General features: G+C 41.5%; 1 protein-coding gene across 3 annotated transcripts in view; it reads right to left on the reverse strand.

Annotated features, from left to right (window-relative positions):
* The window catches only part of GABRB3 (gamma-aminobutyric acid type A receptor subunit beta3), a 191840-nt gene that overhangs the window by 14963 nt on the left and 157658 nt on the right, over positions 1-19219 (reverse strand). For all 3 annotated transcript variants that reach the window (XM_045560865.1, XM_045560866.1, XM_045560867.1), the window contains 3 exons: positions 11800-11882; positions 8771-8908; positions 1262-1414 (listed from right to left, as the gene is read on the reverse strand). In XM_045560865.1, coding sequence (XP_045416821.1) covers positions 1262-1414; positions 8771-8908; positions 11800-11882 — 374 coding nt within the window. The remainder of the gene's footprint in view (positions 1-1261; positions 1415-8770; positions 8909-11799; positions 11883-19219) is intronic.

A 19219-nucleotide genomic window follows, 5' to 3' on the forward strand; every position in this document is an offset into this window, starting at 1 on the left:
TTTGAATTTTCCAAGTGAGAAGAGAAAATAGTTTAACAAAGAGTAATCTAGCGATATTAAAAAAATGTAAAAACTACAAAAAGAATGTTACAGGGCAACCTCTGCAGGCTGTAGAGAAATCCTGGAGTTCTTTTTTAGAGAATTTTTCTTACCATACTTATTAGAAAAACATACCAACTAATATAGCCTTTCAGTTTTTTGATATTTTACTCCACTGGAGTGCTTTTTTATTCAGCTAACACCTTGAGGAACAGCTATCTGATTTTCTCATAGTTATGTGGGATTTCCTGGAAGAAAATCTAATCTTGAATACAATTGTGTAAGTCACAAATCTGTCATCCACATACATGTGTGAACCTACCTATTAGAAAAGGAAAAATGTTAATCAACTTAAAGTCCTGTGAAAAGCTGGTAAACAGAAAAAGGAAGACACGCTAACTGAGACCTTGAATTCTTGTTTTTCTATAAGCTGCTTTACCAGTAAATGTGTGGCTAATTCATTCCCACCAATTTTTAGAAGTACTATTTATAATTTCACTTTCAGGAATTAAATTCAACCCTGCCCAAAGAAGGGATGGGCTGGAGATTGCTCTGTATTTACTTAAATGTATTTAAACGATTAGTTTGTTCATGTAGTATTATGTAGTTTCATAATAATTAGCTGAGTAGAGAATAGTGTTTCTGAAAATATAAAACTTCCCTTAATAAAAATATTAAAAATAATATTAGAACCTATAATATATATTGCACATCAGCTTATAATCCAGTTGTCAATAACCAACAGTCAGAAAAGATCACTAGAGTTTTTAAGAATCACTCAGAATCTAATTGCATATTTTAATGCTCATTAAATTGTGTAATTCTAATTACATGCTGTAATATTTGACTATTTTTCTGACTTAAAAAAGAAGAATGCACAATTTAATCAAGTCGTCTTTCTGGGCCACGGAATAATTTTGAACAGGAGATGTTAATCCTTGCTTTAAAATTAGTGTCAAAAATAGGTTTATTATGCAAATATTCTGCAAGCATATTTTCCCTTTCATGGGCATGAAAATTCACATTTGAGCCTTATAATTAAATTAACACATCAAGAGAATCGTGCGTGAAATTAGTGTTTCAAGACAAAAAGTGACTACGTGGGTAATGCCGGTGTCATGATGTCAGAAAATTGTAGTTGAACTACAGCCTTTGAACTCTCTTAATACTGTAATAATATGGTTACTTTACATTTCAAATATCACTTAAAAATAGCACATACCGAGGGCAACTCTAGCAGCAGATGCATCATAATTGATCCAGAAGGACACCCACGAGAGAATCGTTATGAGTATAGAGGGCATGTAAGTCTGAAGAATGAAGTATCCAATGTTTCTCTTCAACCGAAAGCTCAGTGAGAGTCGAGGATAGGCACCTGTGGGGAACAGACAAGGATGTTACACCGGAGAAAAGACACCGCAGACAGAGTTGGCTTTGACGTCCATGGTCAACAGCATGATCTGAAAAGTCCGTGAACAGAGGGGCAGTCCACAACTATGCAGTTTGCCTCTGCTAATGGTATTTAAAGAAGAGTTGTGGGGAGTGTTTTTCAGTCTCTTTACAAAATAATGATAAGGATACTCTTCTAAGGCTAAAAGCTCAGCTGAGAACTATCCCTGGGAAAACTCTGGGGAAGTTTTTAGCTTAGAATACAGAATAATGCCAAATACCTTACTTAAAATTAATGACTGTCCCCTTCTTCATCGTAGACAGGGGAGATTCGGCTCAAGGCTTTACTGGGCAAAAACTCTTTACCAGTCATCCTTCCAGCCCATCCAGCACGACCCTGAACACAGGCGCTGGAGATACTGTCCCTAGATCAACGGGAAGAGCTCAGGGGCAGCCTAAGAACCAGAGAGGCAGAGGAGCAAGTCCAGTCCCAGAGAAAGCAGCGGCACAGGCTGAGACGCTGTGCCTCAGCCTCGGAAAAGGCGTTGAACAGAGCCTGGAAGAAGCACCTGTCTGTTTTCTTGCACACGTAACCCACTGGTAATCCTCGGATGTGAACGTTCCACTTAGCACACTTTGGAATCCTACCACCACCACCACTACAGAGTGAAAAAGTAGCCCATTTATGATGCCACACTTAATGTTACACTTGCTTTTTCTGATTTATTTTGCTTTTCTTGGAGCAAGGCAAGTATGGCCTTCATTTCCTCCTGTCCACGTCAATACTCTGCTTTATCTAACCCTCTAAGCTCCTTGCCCTCTGGGTTCTGAGGAAGCTGGTTGAAGGTCAAACAGTGAAAATCCAGCAGCCTTCTCCAATCACCCCCCCACTTTTCCCCTGCTACCCCCACGGACAGATGGCTCTCTCTTCCTGAGATAGCCTGCACCCTAAGGAGACCTGGCCTTTCTTGATCTCCTTCTATCCAAGCCTGACAGGCTCCTATTCTCCTCCTGCTCCCAAATATATGCATCTTCCAGACCTTGTTCCATATCCCTTTCTGTGTTTGTCCCTGTATTCTTTTCTTTAGCAGCCTGATTCACTCCTATGACTATCACCACTGTATAGAAGATGAACGATTTTTTTTATCTCCAGGCCTCCTACTTCAGCATCAACCACATTTTCAGCCAGGATTATATAAAAGAGAAAAGAAATCACCTAACAGATCTAGCACTTAGGGCTGACAATCTGGGAAATTTCCTCCAGTCTGTGTGTATGTGTGTGCGTGTGTGGTTTCTTTTACACAGCTCTGATCAAATGCATATTTTATGTCATCATAGTATAAAAATTCTCATAGTTGTTGCAAATTATTTGTAAATGCAATTTTTATCTCTTCCTAATTCTTCATCAAATATATACACCTGGACTCTATAATTTATAAATACCAATTCCTGAATGCTGTAGATTTAGGTGCTTTCCATTTTTATAAAACTATAAATAGCACTCTTAAGAATATCTTTGGGCAGAGCCCTTTTGCTATATTTAGACTTATTTCCTTAGGATGAATATGCCAAAAGAGGAACTGCTGGGCCAACATTTAAGGCTTTTGATATGTATTGTCAAATTACTTTGCAAAGAATCACACCAATGTACCCTGCCACTATCAGCAGTTTATAAAAGTGCCTATATCACCCTGCAAACATAATGATATTATATAATATCCTTTATAAATGACTTTTGTTAATTTGCAATAAAGATCCAACTACAAACCTAATTTCAAGGTTGGTAATTATTTCAGTGTTTGACATGAGGTAAAAGTGTACACTGATTTTCATTCTACAAACAGTGAACTGATTTTTCCAGCATCATCAATGGAATAAACCTTTCCTTCATATACATTGGATATAGCCCTGTGGTTTTAGGTTCCATTCCATGTAAATCCGGGTCATTGTCCTACTGTGCCACCCAGGTGGGGCAGACCCTCCTCACAGGCCTTGCCCTCTCCCAGTGCCAGGCCCTCTGCGCTGTCTTCACATTCTGGAAGCACAGCATCAACACACGCTGTCCTGCCATACTGAACATCTTCTGTGGCTTGTAGTTTCCCACAAACATCAAAATACTCATCCAGGAAGTTTAGTTTCTCCATGTTTTCCCAACTTAAATTCACTTTTATTTTCCACCATATCTCTGCATTAACCATAACATTTTCTAGTCAAAGACATTTTCACTGTCTCAAAATAATTGTCCATATTCCCTGCTGCTGCTGGTTCACACCCACTGTTCTTAAGACATGTCTTTCCTTATCTATACTTCACGGTCTTGGTATAATCTCCATTTTTCACGAATCCTTTCTTCTTCCTCCCTTTAAATGTAAGTGATTGCCTTCTTAGATTATTTCTCATTAAAAATGTAACTATTAATATTTACCAAGGTAAGATCTTCTTTAGTAAGTTGTACACTCCCCAAGGCAGAGTTTGTGAAGTACTGTATGTTTAATATACTGCAATGCCTAGGTAAATGTAAAACCATCACAGGTCGTGAATACACACATCTGTATGCTGAATAAATGAGAATAGGAATATTTACTTTGTTTATGTGACTCTTTAGTTGAGGTTCACACACCAAACGTTCAGTGTCTTTATTGAATCTTAGCTTAAAATCCCATGGCAATTTCAATATCTTTATTGAGTTAATTTCAATATTGGCTCTTAGTTTGCAATTTCATGGCAATCTCAGGCTTTTCTCATCACTTATCATTTGCTTCTCTTTGCTTCAGATGAATTTCACTATACCCACGATACTTGGAATAGTCTCTGTATTGGTCAGGATAGGATGGCTTATGCTGCAGTAACAGACCCTGAATCTCAGTAGTAGTCTATACCAAAGATTTCTCATTTCTTTCTTGGCTACATTTCTACTTAACTCCCTCTATCTGCAATACTGCTGGACATTGTGGTAGAAGTGCCACACATACTTCCTGCAACATTTCATTGGAATGAAGCAAGCCTTCATCCCTTATGTCATCTGAATGGTAATGTTCAATCCTCTCTCAGAAAAGAGCAGCAAATATTTTTGAATTACAATGCAATTTACCCTATTCCCCAACTTTCCATTTCCCAAGTCAACTTTCTTAACATTTTCTAAAGTATACCTTCAGGGAAACTATTCCTAATAGAAGCCAGTATTGACATCCATGCAATGAAGTATGATGGCAATTTCTTTGGAATACCTGCCCCTGCAACACGGGTGGGGGGAATGATATGACTGCATACTCAAACACTTGGAAGATCATTAGAGACCTTGAGGAAGAGAATGCTAATCTGATTTTAAAAGTATGTTAACCTCTGGAAATTTGCCAAGATACTCATTGACAGAATTTAGAATTAAGAGAATATACCATTTGCTTATATATTTGTTTAGCAAATACATTGTATTTCTTAAAAGTGAAATGGCTCCTCAAATCACCAAAATTTTTAGGCATTCAGCATATGCCCCATATCAGTCTCGGAGGTGGGAATGGTGAGTGGAGAAAACAGCAAAGATGAATAAAAGCCAGTCTAAGCTCTCAACTAGCTCCCAATTCACGTCAGAGAGAGGCTCACTCAGAACTGGCCTGGGTAAAACTGAGGTATGTGCTGTATTGAAGACATAAAAATATTCCAGGGCATGTGATCTGGTGCTCTTGGAAAAGTTTCATGGTATCTGAACTCAGACACTCCTGGTTGAATAGGATTCCTTCAGGCAGGGAAGAGGGAGAACTTTCATGGTCAAGGACCCAGCAAAGCCAAGTGAAGAAAGGGCTTTCAAGATGCCAAGAGACAGAGAATGTAAGTACAAGAATTACCAGAGACAGTAGATCTATTTTGCTAGGAAAAGGCTTTTACCATCTGATGTGCATCTTAATAAGCACATAACAGCTTTTTTGTATCTCTCTTAGACAAAGTCTTCACATGGGCAGGATGGAATGCCATGGTACACGCTGTATCTATGGAGAAAACTCCCGAGTGATCATAGCTAGTGGCGAACAACTCAAAGCTGAGAATTAGTGAATTAGCTGCACCAAGACATCCCCTTCAACACAGCAATGGAAGCTTTAAAATTATAGCAGAAAGGCACTGAGGCCCTAATGCCTGTGTGTCAATGCAGATGTGGTCAGGTACTCAAGCAGACACTGCGCCAACAAACTGAAGCATGGTCCCTGAACACAAGCACGCCATTCTGATTCAGAGCTTCCTTGGCAAAACTCTAGCTAGTGTAAGTGCTGATCCCAACAGATTCTCCCCACATGCATTCAGTTATGCCAAAAGTCAAGCTCTGGATCTCTAATCCAGCCTAAATTTATATCACTAAGTATAAATGTTTTTGAAGAACTCATTAAAAAGTGGACACAGAGGATGATGCCAGCTTTGCAGAGTGATAAGAGATGTTCAAACATACCTGTAAAGTAATAAGCTGGTATTTTAGCAAATGCAGCAGAGCTCACCTATGCATGTGTCTCTCTTCCCCATCCAGGCAGCCACTGTGGGGCTCTCCCACCACAGCCTAAGAAGCTCTGTGAGTGCTCACTTTGCGCTGCTCTGGCATCCTTTATCATGCTCTTGTATTCACTGGTAATCTACCTTTCACTTTATAATACAGCCTGAAAGGGTGTTAGTAATTCTCACTCTCATTACTAGTTACCTTATTATATGTTGAAAAAATCTATGAAGGAAAGGAAATATATGAAATAAGAGAGAGAGAGAGAGAAAAAAAATACAGCCTTGGAGCTAAAAACAAGCAAGCAAGCAAACAAACAAAAATAAAAAACCATCTGTTTCAAATATTGTCTCAACCAGGCAGTCAGTCTTTTCTAATCCTCCAGTAAAACAAGAGTATTGAACCACATGACATGGCTGCGAAGAATGGGGACGTTTGAACAATCCAGCCTCACAGCTTATTTGGGATATTCCTTTTTGGGAAGCTGACTATTCTCCCAGACCCTCTGTTTCCTTGTGTGTAAAATCAGGGCAAGAATATCATAAGTCTCAAAAGAAAAAAATCAGATAAATTAAATAAATCAAAAGATACTATCAAGAAAATGAAAAGAAAATCCACAGAATGGGAAAAAATATTTGCAAATCACATATCTCGTAAGAAACTTGTATAGAGAATATATAAAGAATGCTTACAAAAAAGACAAATAGCCAAATTTAAAAATGGGAATAGGCTTTGAACAAATATTTTTCCAAAGACAGACAAATGGTCACAAAGCATATGAAAAGATGCTCAACATCGTTAGTCATTAGAATAATGCAAATCAAAACCACAATGAGATACCACTCCGTATCCACTAGAATAGCTACAATCAAAAAGACAGACAGGGCCGGGTGCGGTGGCTCACGCCTGTAATCCTAGCACCCTGGGAGGCCGAGGTGGGTGGATCGCTCAAGGTCAGGAGTTCGAGACCAGCCTGAGCAAGAGCGAGACCCTGTCTCTACTAAAAATAGAAAGAAATTAGCTGGCCAACTAAAATATATATAGAAAAAAAAAATTAGCCGGGCATGGTGGTGCATGCCTGTAGTCCCAGCTACTCGGGAGGCTGAGGCAGTAGGATTGCTTAAGCCCAGGAGTTTGAGGTTGCTGTGAGCTAGGTTGACGCCACGGCACTCACTCTAGCCAGGGCAACAAAGTGACACTCTGTCTCAAAAAAAAAAAGACAGACAGTAATGAATGTTGGTGAGGAAGCAGAGAAATTGGAACCTTCATATACTGCTGGTAGGAATGTAAAATTATACTACCACTTTAGAAAACAGTCTGACAGTTCCTCAAAAGGTTAAACATAGGATTATCATATGACCCAACAATTCCACTCCTAAGTATGTGAATTCATTTTCTAAGAGAAATGAAAATATATGCCACACTAAAACTTATACTTGAATGGTCATAGCAGCCTTCTATTCCTAAAAGTGAAAACATGTGTTGATCAGCTGATCAACGGATAAATGAAATGTGGTATAGTGATATAATGGTATATTATTTGGCAATACAAAGGCATAAAGTACTAATACATGCCACAACATGGATGAACCCTGAAAATATCATCCTAAGTGAAAGGAGCCAGGCACAAAGGATTTTATATGATTCCATTATATGAAATGATGAAAGGTACAGAATAGGCAAATTCATAGGAACAGAAAGTAGATGATATAGTTGCCTGGGGTTGGGAAATGCAGGCTGGGGGAAATGGGGAATGACTGCTAGTGGGTAAAGGGTTTTTTTTGGAGGTGATAAAAATATTCTAAAATTGATTTTGATCATTATTGCATAACTCTGCACCATGAGCTGTGAATAGAGCTAAGAGGTGGTTCGTACAGCACTGGACATGCACAGCAGCCACCTCGCCCACTCTGGGCCAGTGTAGTGGGCTAAGCAGGTCAAAAGGCTCCCCAGAGGAGGTGGCATCTAGATGAAGCTAAGGAACGAACACAAGAATGGGAGGCGGGTGGCTGTGGGTAAGGAGATTTCAATGCATCCCCTGGCTTCTTGGTTGTTGTCACAGGACGGGGGCTAATTTCTACCCACTGCTTGTTGTTCAAGCTATATAGAAAGCTCTGCCTTCACTTAGCATTTTCAGCCCAGAGTTTGTGGTCTTTGTAAATGCCTCATAGTTTATGAAGCACTTTCATTTATTATCTCAATTACAACATGAAGCATTCCGTAAGTACAAAGCTATTGAGGCAACACTGCACATGGTAAAATACACATAGTTGTAATTTAGTAAGACCTTGCAAGAAGAGACTGAAGAACAGAAGATACTGTCTCAGCCTCTGGACGCTTGATACAGAGATGACAATGAAACCCAGGCCAGGGAAACATTTACTAGGTATTATCAGGAGAACATGACCGTGTCTAATGAGGCAAGGATAACTGTAGGTGGCCTATGTTCCTTCACTGCCAGGGCTGGCTGCTAGCCCGGAGTGGGGAGAAGGTGTCTTACTTCTGGGAGGAGAACAGTGCTACCTCCTCTGGTCTTCCTCTTTCCCCTTCCTTCCTGCCTCCAAGGCCATCCACGGCTCTTATGTGCCCAAGGATGAGCGTTTCCTATGTTAAGAAATGTTGATTGGTTAAATTCACCCTCTGTCTTTTGACTTTTCAATAACCAGTCCCAGAGAGCATCTCCTTCTCAGGTGATCCTTGCTACTCAACCAAGTTTATCAATCCTCTACGGATATGGAGAAAAGGGGTACACATCATGATGGACGACTGATGATGGTACTGCCTTGGATGACCCGGTGCTATGAGTCACGCTAATCACGTCAGCACAGCCAGTGACCTGAAGGGACTAGGAGTGGACGCAGCACTCACCTGTGGCGAAGACGACATTCCTTGAGACCAGACGATGCTCCACAATGGAGAACTGAGGGAGCTCAATCCTTTCTACTCCGGTGACAGCCTTGTCCCCGCCACGCCAGTAAAATTCAATGTCATCCGTGGTGTAGCCATCTGTCAGGAGAGAGAAGCAGAGAGATGGCGGGTATGAAACATCACTATTTTGTATAAATGCATGGCTAAATAAATTGTCATTAATAAAATGGAAGTAATGGCTTTGCCATATTTTAAGCAGATTTGCTTAATGTGCTTGTCTATGAGAAGTGTCATGAAAGAATAAACTTTCAAATATTCTTGTGTTTCCTCTGCTATTTGATTTGTACCAGGCTGGTACTGAAAAGTAGCAAAGCTACAGAGACTGGGTGCTCTAACCAAAGTTCTGTGTGCAAAGTGTAACTTTAGAGCTGGCCCAGAAATCACATAGAGACGAATTGAAAATATATCCTAAGTGCAATGAATAGATAGTTGTAAAAGAAAATGAGAACTCAAGTATGAAGCAGACTCCTCTCAAGAGCTACTGAAAAGCTCAAAGACTTAGGGTGCATTTAGCTCATCAATGGCTAATTACATAAGGGACTCACAGAGCAAAAGTAGTGTTCTTGGCATTTTTGGATGGTTTCATCAGCTCTTCCTGGCCGTGAAGTTTGCCAACCTTAGAAATATCTTTTGTTGGGATACTCTTGACCCTTAGGGATTTTCAAAAGTTGTTTCCTCAGAAGGAGGGGTGGTCACAAGCTGGATTATAGCTCCAAATCCAGCTCTTAGCGCAGTGCTCATGTGAGTGCTTCACTCAGTGAGGAATCATTGCTTCTTAAGAATGACTAAATAGGGTAATAAAGTTGGATGTGACTTGTAATACCCTGGAGTCTCCTAAGAGATTAGGTTAACTTTATCCATAAGATCAATTCGAACACAGATCTGGAGAAAAACATCATCTCAATATAACAAGCCTTTGATTTGAGCATATAATACAACAAAAAAGTATCAACCCAATATTTGATGTTAGACAAACGAACCAAGGCCATGAGGATAACTGTTCCACATGGTTAATCCCATCTCCCTAGTCCTCTCTGTTGTCCTCCCCTTAATAAAATACACAGCTTACTACAGGGTAGGTGGCATACTCCTCTACTTAAAACCCTCAAATGTTTCCTAATGCAACTAGCAAAACAAGCCCAAACTCCTTGCAAGGACCTCAAGAACGCACAGTCCTGGCCCCTGTGTGCCTCCACCCCCCTCTCCCCAGCCCAGCCTCACCAGTCTCCTACTGGGGCTCAGACCAGCAGGCTGTGCCCAGGGCTCCTGTACCCTCACCCTCTGCAGGACCTACCTCCAGTTCTTCACGTAGCTTATTCTTCCCCACGTTTGCATCTTGACTTAAAGAACACCTTCTTGCAGAGGCCCTCCCTGACATTCCATCTCACAAGTAACCTCACAATCACTCACGAACCTTTTCTCAGACTTTATTTTCTTCAAAGCATTTATCACTATTTGTTTTCCTTGTCTGATTGTTTCCTGTCTTTTCTGGAATATAAGCTCCATGAAGGCAGGCACTTTGTCTGTCATCTCTATATATCCCTGTGCTTGCAACAGTACTGCATACAGTTGATGTCCAGTATTTGTTGGATGAATTCTCAGGTCAATGGATTTGCCCTCAAGCATGGAAATAAAGACACCTCTTTCTTTTGTCCATTCCCAATAGAGAGCTGTGTGCAGCCAGCCCACCAGGAGACTGGGAGACTCCCCCTTCCACTCAAACGCCTAACTCATGGATTTTCTGCAGGCACACTGCGAGGAATCTGACAGCAGATCTTCCGGTTTGTCATCCACGAAGCACAGCCATCACAGCCACAGGATCCATAATCCTGAAAGTCACTCACTATGTGACCAGACAGTTGAAATAGGAGCTGCTCCCTTACTTAGATTACAAATTTGCCTTCCTGAAACTTTCATTGGTCCACTGGAGCTGTGCCCTCTGGAGGCACAGAGTCCATTTAAGCTCCTAGGACAGCCCTTCAGCTATTGGGACAACACTGCCTTACCCCTGAGCCTTTTGTCCTCTCTGGTAAATGTCCCCAATTTAACTACGCATCACTTGACATGACTTTATGTTCCCCACCTCCTCTGAAAGCACAGCTCTCAGAAAACATGACAGTGATGTGGGCTGGAAGTGGGCACCGTGTGCCACTCCCTCCAGGATCTGGACACTGGCCTATCACCAGTGCAATTTCTCAGCATTTTTATTCGCAAGGACATTCACTTCTCACCACATGGAACAGAATGATATTGCAAAGTCAAAGTCATTTATCCATCAAAAATTTAGTACAAATATTGACAAGCCTAAGTCCAACTGAGACCAATTACAAGCCAGTCTGTAATAGGCCAAGATAAATAACAGCAACAACAACATCCCAACATGCCAGGAGGTGTCGTTCAGGTAGCAGGAGGGACATTGTTTGCTAGATGTTGTAGATGCAGCTTTCGTCCCTCATACAGAAGTGCTCAATGCTGAATTATCAATAAAGCATCTGAATACCACTCAAATTAAAGAAAATTGCTGAGATGCAGAAATATCCCGCTTGTACAGCCGAGTTCCTGATGGGAAATGAGCTTTACTCTGCCTGCCCGGGTCCCAGCAGTACGGCCACTCATGCATGATGGAGCATATTGTAAGAAAATTGCATCTCGGTGTTTGCTGTCTTCTCATTGAAGGGACTGATATGAGGAGCATGTGTTTTCTTACATTTCAGCACAGCAAAGGGACTCTCTTAATCAGATTAGAATGAAGAACTCTTTTATACTGACTGAGTCTCTGTCTCACTCTCTGCCTCTCTCTTTCTCTCTCTCTCTCGACAGTGAAATTTGCAGAGTGAAGAAATAAATCTCTAATTTAGTTAAAAACTACATCAGGAAAGTTATGGATGCCTTGGAAAAGATGCTAAGTGATGACAAAAAGATCTAAAACACAAAGTGAATGAAAAAGCAACACAGATACGGATACACACAGCTTTCGATTTCCAGGGTGCAGTTCTGCTCATCCAGGGGGTATCTCCGCAGGTCCATCATGCACGCTGCGGTCGTGGTGATTCTGAAATACACAGGAGGGAAGACGGTGAAGAGGAGGGGAGAAACTCAGCAGGGAAACTGCTACGGATAAACGTCCCACCATTTGGGGTCCCCTTCCCCAAAGTACACCTGGCTAACCATCTTTCCTGATATATACTGAGAAACTTGAATAAATAAGAAACTTTATTCAGCATGCGATAAGTCAGCTTTATCAAGAAAAACAGCACAAAAATTTATTTAATTTTTTTAAAAAAATAATTTAATTTTTGATTGACAAAAACTGTATATATTTGTGATGTACAGCATGATGTTTTGAAATATGTATACACTGTGGAATGGCTAAAGTGAAGTGATTAACGTATGTATCACATCACATATTTATCAATTTTGGGGATGAGAACACAACATCTACCCTGTGAGCAATTTTTGAGTATATAAAACATTGTTATTAACTATCGTCATCATGCTTTACCAAAAACTTCAAGTCCTATAAAATTATCCACCGTGTCTTACTGACTTTGGATAATAAAGGGCAGAGAACAGAGTTGCTAAGGAAGGTCTTATCTTTAATTTTTGTTTTGTCTCCTTGTCTATTGGCTCTCTAATCTCTCTATTACAGAGAGAATTTATGTACTTGTCTCTGTCGGACCAGACTGACTGGGTCAACATCAAGGCCTCCGACTTTCCACACGACATGCTAAGGTAGCTACAGATGCACTCCGGAACTCTAAATCACACTTCTGCTTGTTCCTATCCTATTACAGTTGTCCATTAGGCTGGATTCTAATATTCTAGAGTTTTTCACCATGTGACCATCCATCTTTTCAAAGAGAATATGTGGCTTCTGTGTCGATTATGAATCAAAATTCAGTGGATTAACTTCCCTTGGGGCTGGCTAAAGCCTTGCAAAGAATTTCCACCCAAAGACAGTGAAGCCTCCACCATGCAATGGTTAACCAACCATACACTGAGAAACAACACTTTTAGAAATGTCAAATCCATTTCCTTACTCTTGTCTACAGCCTCGTTTTTAGGAAAAGCTAAGCCGCTGTTGAAAATGCAGCTATTCTGCCGCTATGCTGTATACTATATTTCTCTAGAACCACCCTTTCCCCACTGCCATCAAAGCTGACTAGAGTGGCCTGGGCCCCTGACTCAAGGACAGCTGACCACTAACTGGCCACAGATCTATGACGTGGCCTGAGCTAATAGGCAAAGTGGAGCAAAGGGGATTCCCTTTCATGAAAATGAATTAAACTGTAAAGAGTGAAAGTGAATCTGCAAGGCCATGACTTAGAGGCTTGTGATGCCATTTGCAAACTGGAGAGCAAAGTATGAGAAGTATAACACAGGCAGAGAAGATGCAGAGAGCAGATAGTTGGGGAGATCTTAGAAGCTCTGTCCCAGATCATGGCATGTGGTCTTGCTGGGTGTGTACTCAACATTTGCAGGGAGCAGCTTCCCAAAGCTTTTGCAGGAATTGTGCAACTGGCAGTCCTGACTATGTCTAGTCAATGATGGACTGTAAGAATGCTTTCTTCCAAGATCCGTAGGGCCACCTTGAATCCCCAACGATCCTCCAGGTTTCATCTTTCTTCAAGCCTAGTATTCAGCTTTCTCTGACTGGCCTTCATTATGAATATTCACAACAAACTAACTTCTGCTTCAGGTAATGTGAGCAAACCCTGCTCCTGCCAACAGATCCTAACCCAAACACCTGTAAAACACCAGGTGTGTGCCACTTCTGATGGGCTTGTCTCATCTACCCTCAGTGCAGGTGCTAAGGAAATAAAGTATGTCCTACTAGCCTCTGGTTAGGCAAGTGGGTTGAGGAAAGTTCTACTTTTCAATGGGTGAGAGAAACAATGAGGGAAAATGTCAACATACTTAGCAAATGGGTCAATGCTCAATTTTTCTATAGAACTAGCATGCATGTGCTATGCAGACATACACTATAAGGCCCACACAAGGGTGAAAGTGTACTCCTTCCAAATACCATAATACTTCCAATTATCCTTGGACTCAAGGAGTGCGTTACAACCTATAATCCAAAATCAACACGTGGCTCTTTGGTATATTTTTCTATAGCATCTGACGTTCTAGCCAACTGAAGTTACAGCCTCACACTTTTAAATTCTGGCACGTTTTATGGCAGATTGACAGCCCAACATCCATACAAGATACCCCTAAGGCAAAACTAGAATAAAGTTCTACTAAAATTATGGATTTTTTATGAAGAAAAGAAAAAGACCTCCACTGGCAATGTTCAAATTTTTAAATTTTCCGGCATATTTTGGTACCTATTCACTTGAACAGAGTCAATAATTGAGATTACTATTTCTTATTGTTTTTATTTTTATTCCTTAAACAACCCCTAAAACACACACACACACACACACACACACACACACACACACACACACACACACACATGCCGAAACTGCCCAAGGCACCCAATGCAGCAGTCATTCTCATTGTGAAACGTAGAGTGTTTCATGGAAATTACTGGAAGGGGAAGGGAACGTGAGGCTAGAAGAATTGGCGGGAGATGCCTTTTGCCCTTCTTTCCAACAAGGCAACTACTATGTTTTTCCACAGTACGGTAGTTGTTCAGATCTTCTCATTCTGGTGTAATGCTGGGTATACAATGGAGTCCTTTTTTTCTATTTACTTTGGGAATAAGGTAGAAACATCTATTTGCTACTCTTCTTCATGTGGAAGAAATTCTTAGAAAACCTTCTCAGGGTGGAGAGTGAGACACAAGAGCCTCCTCATGCTACAAAAGGCAGCACGGAAGTGGCAAAGGGAAGAAGTTGTTGAACCACTGGGAGAGAAAGGAGTGACATGAGGTGGGGACAGGAGGGATGAAGTAGGCTACGCAGCCCACCAGCGCCTGCTCTGAGCCACGAAACCCGCATCCATGTTGGCTGAAGCCATCACAGGCTTGGGAGTGGACTTTTGGAGAGAATCAACCAAATTTTGCACCCCTGGGACTCTGCAGAAATCAGAGGAGGGAGTGTGGAGGAATTTCACGGACAGCAGAACAGAGAGCTCAGGCCTCATGAATGGAGACGGACCAAGGGCAGGTAAGCCACGATGGCATCTGGGCTCCATTTGAGTCAATCCCCAACACTCGCACACATCTTTTGATGTTCCCCTCTGATAAATACACTTTTTTGTCTTGAGATGAGAATTTAACCAACATGGAGCTCCACTTCCCCAGCCCTCTGTAATCTGTGAGTTCCACTCCTATTTTTAAGGAATAGTTCTGAAGCCAACCAACTGGAATCCAGTAGGACTTCGGGAGGATTGCTGCAGTATTGCTCTTCAGTAGATCTTTTTTGGGGAAAGAGGGTGGTGGTGTTTCTTTTTTAGCGTTTGATTGTGAGACAGCAGTGCCCAGGGTCTCTATGGCTGCAACATAGGCTTCTGATGGAAAAGCAGAGAAAAACGGTGGCCAAGTGACAGAAAAGGTGTCTGCATTTGGTATGTCCTTTCTTTACAAATATTCACACTTTAAAGATGCTGAAAGTAGAAAGTAAAAACAAGCAAAAAGAGCATAGATAAAGAGATAGAGAGAAGTGAGGACTGGAAGACGGGACATCACAGAAATGGGTGCAGATTCATCATCTCAGCTCCCAGTCAAGAACCAGTCACATCTGGACTCTACCTAATACTTGTCCAGCATTTGCTCGTCCCCAGCTCTGTGAGAAGCACTTTAATACACCCACATTTAATCTCACAAAAACCCCATTATAGGGGTATCATCATCATTATTATTATTGTTCCCATTTTGCAGATGAGCAAACCAAGGTTTGAGTTAGTAGCTTGGCCATGTTCACAGTGCCGCTGGAAGGCACATGTGGCATTCAGACCCAGGCAGCATGAACCCTACATTGTACTATGTCTTCATCACCTCTTTTACCTTGAAAAGGACAAAATATATTTAACTTTTGAATGCCCCCTCAGAAAGAGAGGTTCCTGTTTTGAGTGAAGAGCAACCAGGTGGAGAAATTTATATAGATAAATACAGATACACACAGATCATAGGCATATGTATATACCCGTAATATTTCCATTATATATGACAGTTGGAAATTAATAAGTAAATGTAGAAAATAAATATTCTACGTGCTACATGCTGTTCCTACAGCAATTATAGTAACAATTAATCCAAACAGTTTCTCACCCATTGTATAACAGTTTATTAGGTCATCCTGTTTTTATAAATAATACATACCTGAAGACATGTTTAAGAGTTAAAAGTAAGAAAATACAAGAAATAAATCTGAAAGTTGTAAGGAGAGCACCATCCCCAGTAACTTCAAAATCATGTCATGCCTGGTGACGCACCATCTTTGGACGCTGTCTTCAAACTCTACTTGGAGTCCTTTTCCTGCACAGCTGAGTGAGGAAGCCTGGGTCGAAAGGTCAAGATATGGATTTCAACGTGCTGAAGGGTTTTCCTTTTGTCTTAACTATATTAAGCTTGTGAAATATTCTTTGGCATCAGCGCTTCTATTTTTAAATACCCACCAATTTACAAATTGTAATAACGGCAGATGCAAACTCTTCATGTAATTGCACAAATACAGATTTCTCTACAGACCACCCGCTAGGGGCTGCTGTGGAAAACATTGCTTTGGCAGGTCAGGAACACACTTACTACCGCAAACCTTTGTCTGAAATGTCCACTTGTTGGCCTAGGTACAAAAGCACTCCTTGTCAGACTTGCTGGGAGAGGCTGGCTGTGGGCCTTCTGGGATGTACACTTACAGTGAATCAGGCAACACACACAATCTCTCTTTCCGCTTGTGTGCAGCTTTCTGATCCACTGTACTTATTGGAGAAGATGGATTAAAATGTCCAATGTGAGTGTAGATTCTGACGACCCTGGCTGACCACTGGATGGCAAGGTGTTTGACCAGCTTTCTCAGAGAAGCTTCTAGAAATAAAATATCCTGGTTTCTAGTTCTCTCGCCTCACCTTACCTCATTTTAATGTTCTCATTACATTTAGCACCATCTGCAAACAGGACGCCACTCTGTTTACTGCTGGCCCCTCACCCACCCTAGGTGAGCCCACAAGGGCAGGACTTTGCCTCCTTGTCCACGGCCCTCTCTCCCGTACCTAGAACAGCACCTCCGTATACACAGTGGGAGTCCTGTAAATACTCACCTAACAAATGACTTTGAAGATATGAGGACCAGGCATAAGCAGAAAGAGTGGAACTCAAGCAAAATGTAGAAAGAGAAAGAGGTGGTTTGGCCCAAGAAGGCTTTAATGTCCCAAATTTAAGAGCCAGTGAGGACATCTGCCCCCTAACGAGCACTCCCAGTAAGGGTTCTGGCCTTGCGTGGTTACTGATCCTCTGAGAGCCTTCAGGGGCTTGCTGGTCAAGACACTTGGATAAGACGCCCTGTTTGTATGGTCCAGTAGTCTGTGTGAATCCTTAGGCTGCACAATTGAACCCTGCAGAATTGAATCCAACGTCAATACCCAGGAGCTTCATGGCTTCAGCTGCAGTGAGGAGTGCAATGAAATGCTGCCTTCAGTGGAGTCCTGGCTCTCTGATCACAATCTTGTTAAACTAGCAGGACCTGGAAGTAGGTTGACAGCATCTTCTGTGTGACTTTTGGCTTGTCCTTGGAATGCCCAAATATTCAAGAAATCTGGGCAAGAGTTGTGTCTTTGGCCACGAGATAGCACCACAGCCAGGGCATTGCTTTACACATAACCCTTTGGCCCTTTGCAACTGCTCTATGGAAACTCACACTCATCTTCCTTCCTGGTTCCCAGATGCTGGGTACATTGTGTGGCAGAGGCAGGAAGCTATCATTTTTCCAGGAATAAGAACCCAGATGCTAGGATGAAGGATCTAAGTCAAATATTAATAATTCAGACCAAGCATTTTTCTTAAGCAAGTGTTTAAGAAAATCACTGTGGTAAGTTGAGTGTGGTAGCAACCCTATTCCTTCCTCCTTCTCAGGATCCACTCTGTTAGCCACGCCATTTGCATTTCTCACCAAAGCAGAGCTATTTGCCCCTCTCTTGCATGTGAGCTGACGTTGTGACTTGCTTTATCTGCTATGAGGGTGGAAGTGACAGTATGCCAGTCCCACACTTAGGCCCCAAGAGGCTTTCTGTGTTTCTGGTCTCCTCTTGTGCTTCAGCCTCTGCTGTGAGACAGCCATGCCCAGATGAGTCTGCTGGTCCCTCCAGAAAAATGGACACAGGGAGCAGGACTAGGTGCCCAATCATCCTTTCATAGACCACCTTGGTGAGCTAATGGGTCAGATGGCGAGTGGCCCAACCAGGATCAGCAGAGATGCTCGTTAACCACCCAGATACACAAGCAATTAGCACTTATTATTGCATGCACTAAGGCTTTCTAGCTGTTACGTGGCACTCTTGTGGCAATAGATAACTGATACAATAGTCAACACAAGTAATTGCACACATAGAAATGCACAAGTAATCTTATAAACAAATAGGAATCACAACCTGATACTTCTGAGGAGTGTCATAAAATAGTAAAACCCTTAGTAGATAACATTTTTCTAAAGTAGGAACATCTGTTTCTATATTGAAGCATAAATCTGCTATCAGTTAGGAATACCAATCTTTGTGAAATGAGTAGTCATATCAGGCAAGTGAGACAGGCCTGATGTGCCTCCTCAAGATTTTCAAATATAGCAATATATTTTATATAGCAATAAAGCTACACAAAGGCCAAAATTGGCAATAGTGCTGAAAATTAAAACTAAGAGAAAAGCATACGCCAGATCCTAGAGCACCTTCCAGGAAAGGAACTGTCCAGGTAGATGGATTGAGAAGTTCTTAAGGAAAACAGCACAGGTTCAGCCCTCTGAAGAGGAAGGGAGGAAAAGTTTTGAAAGAATCAGGAAAGTACTTTGAGTCACCTCAGCTATATGGATCTAATTATGACACTTGGGGCTTCACAGTCTAAAACTGCATTGTCCCAAATCCTAGCTGCTAACCACGTGTACCACACCACACAGTGTGTCTGACTTCGTGGCCTCATCAGTTAACCCAGCAGTCAAAGAGAAAGACCCATCCTAAGTAAATGGCCATTCAGTGTGACAAATGGAGCACCTTAACCTGATCTTCAGATTTATACCCTAAAGGCTGAATCTTCTAACATGGAAATGAGGCTGAAGGGGTCGGGATCATCATATCCATATTGTCACTAGAAAATCACTTTGTTTAGATGCATCTGTCTCACCTAAGAATAAGCATTCTGAAAAAAACAAAAGGGTCTTTAAAAAACTATGGAATCACAGAAAATGAAAGTTGAAAAATTTGGAAGATATATGTCTGGGTACCAAAGGTATGAGT

The sequence above is a fragment of the Lemur catta genome, chromosome 9 (genome assembly GCF_020740605.2).
Source record: "Lemur catta isolate mLemCat1 chromosome 9, mLemCat1.pri, whole genome shotgun sequence".
NCBI classification, from domain to species: Eukaryota; Metazoa; Chordata; class Mammalia; order Primates; family Lemuridae; genus Lemur; species Lemur catta.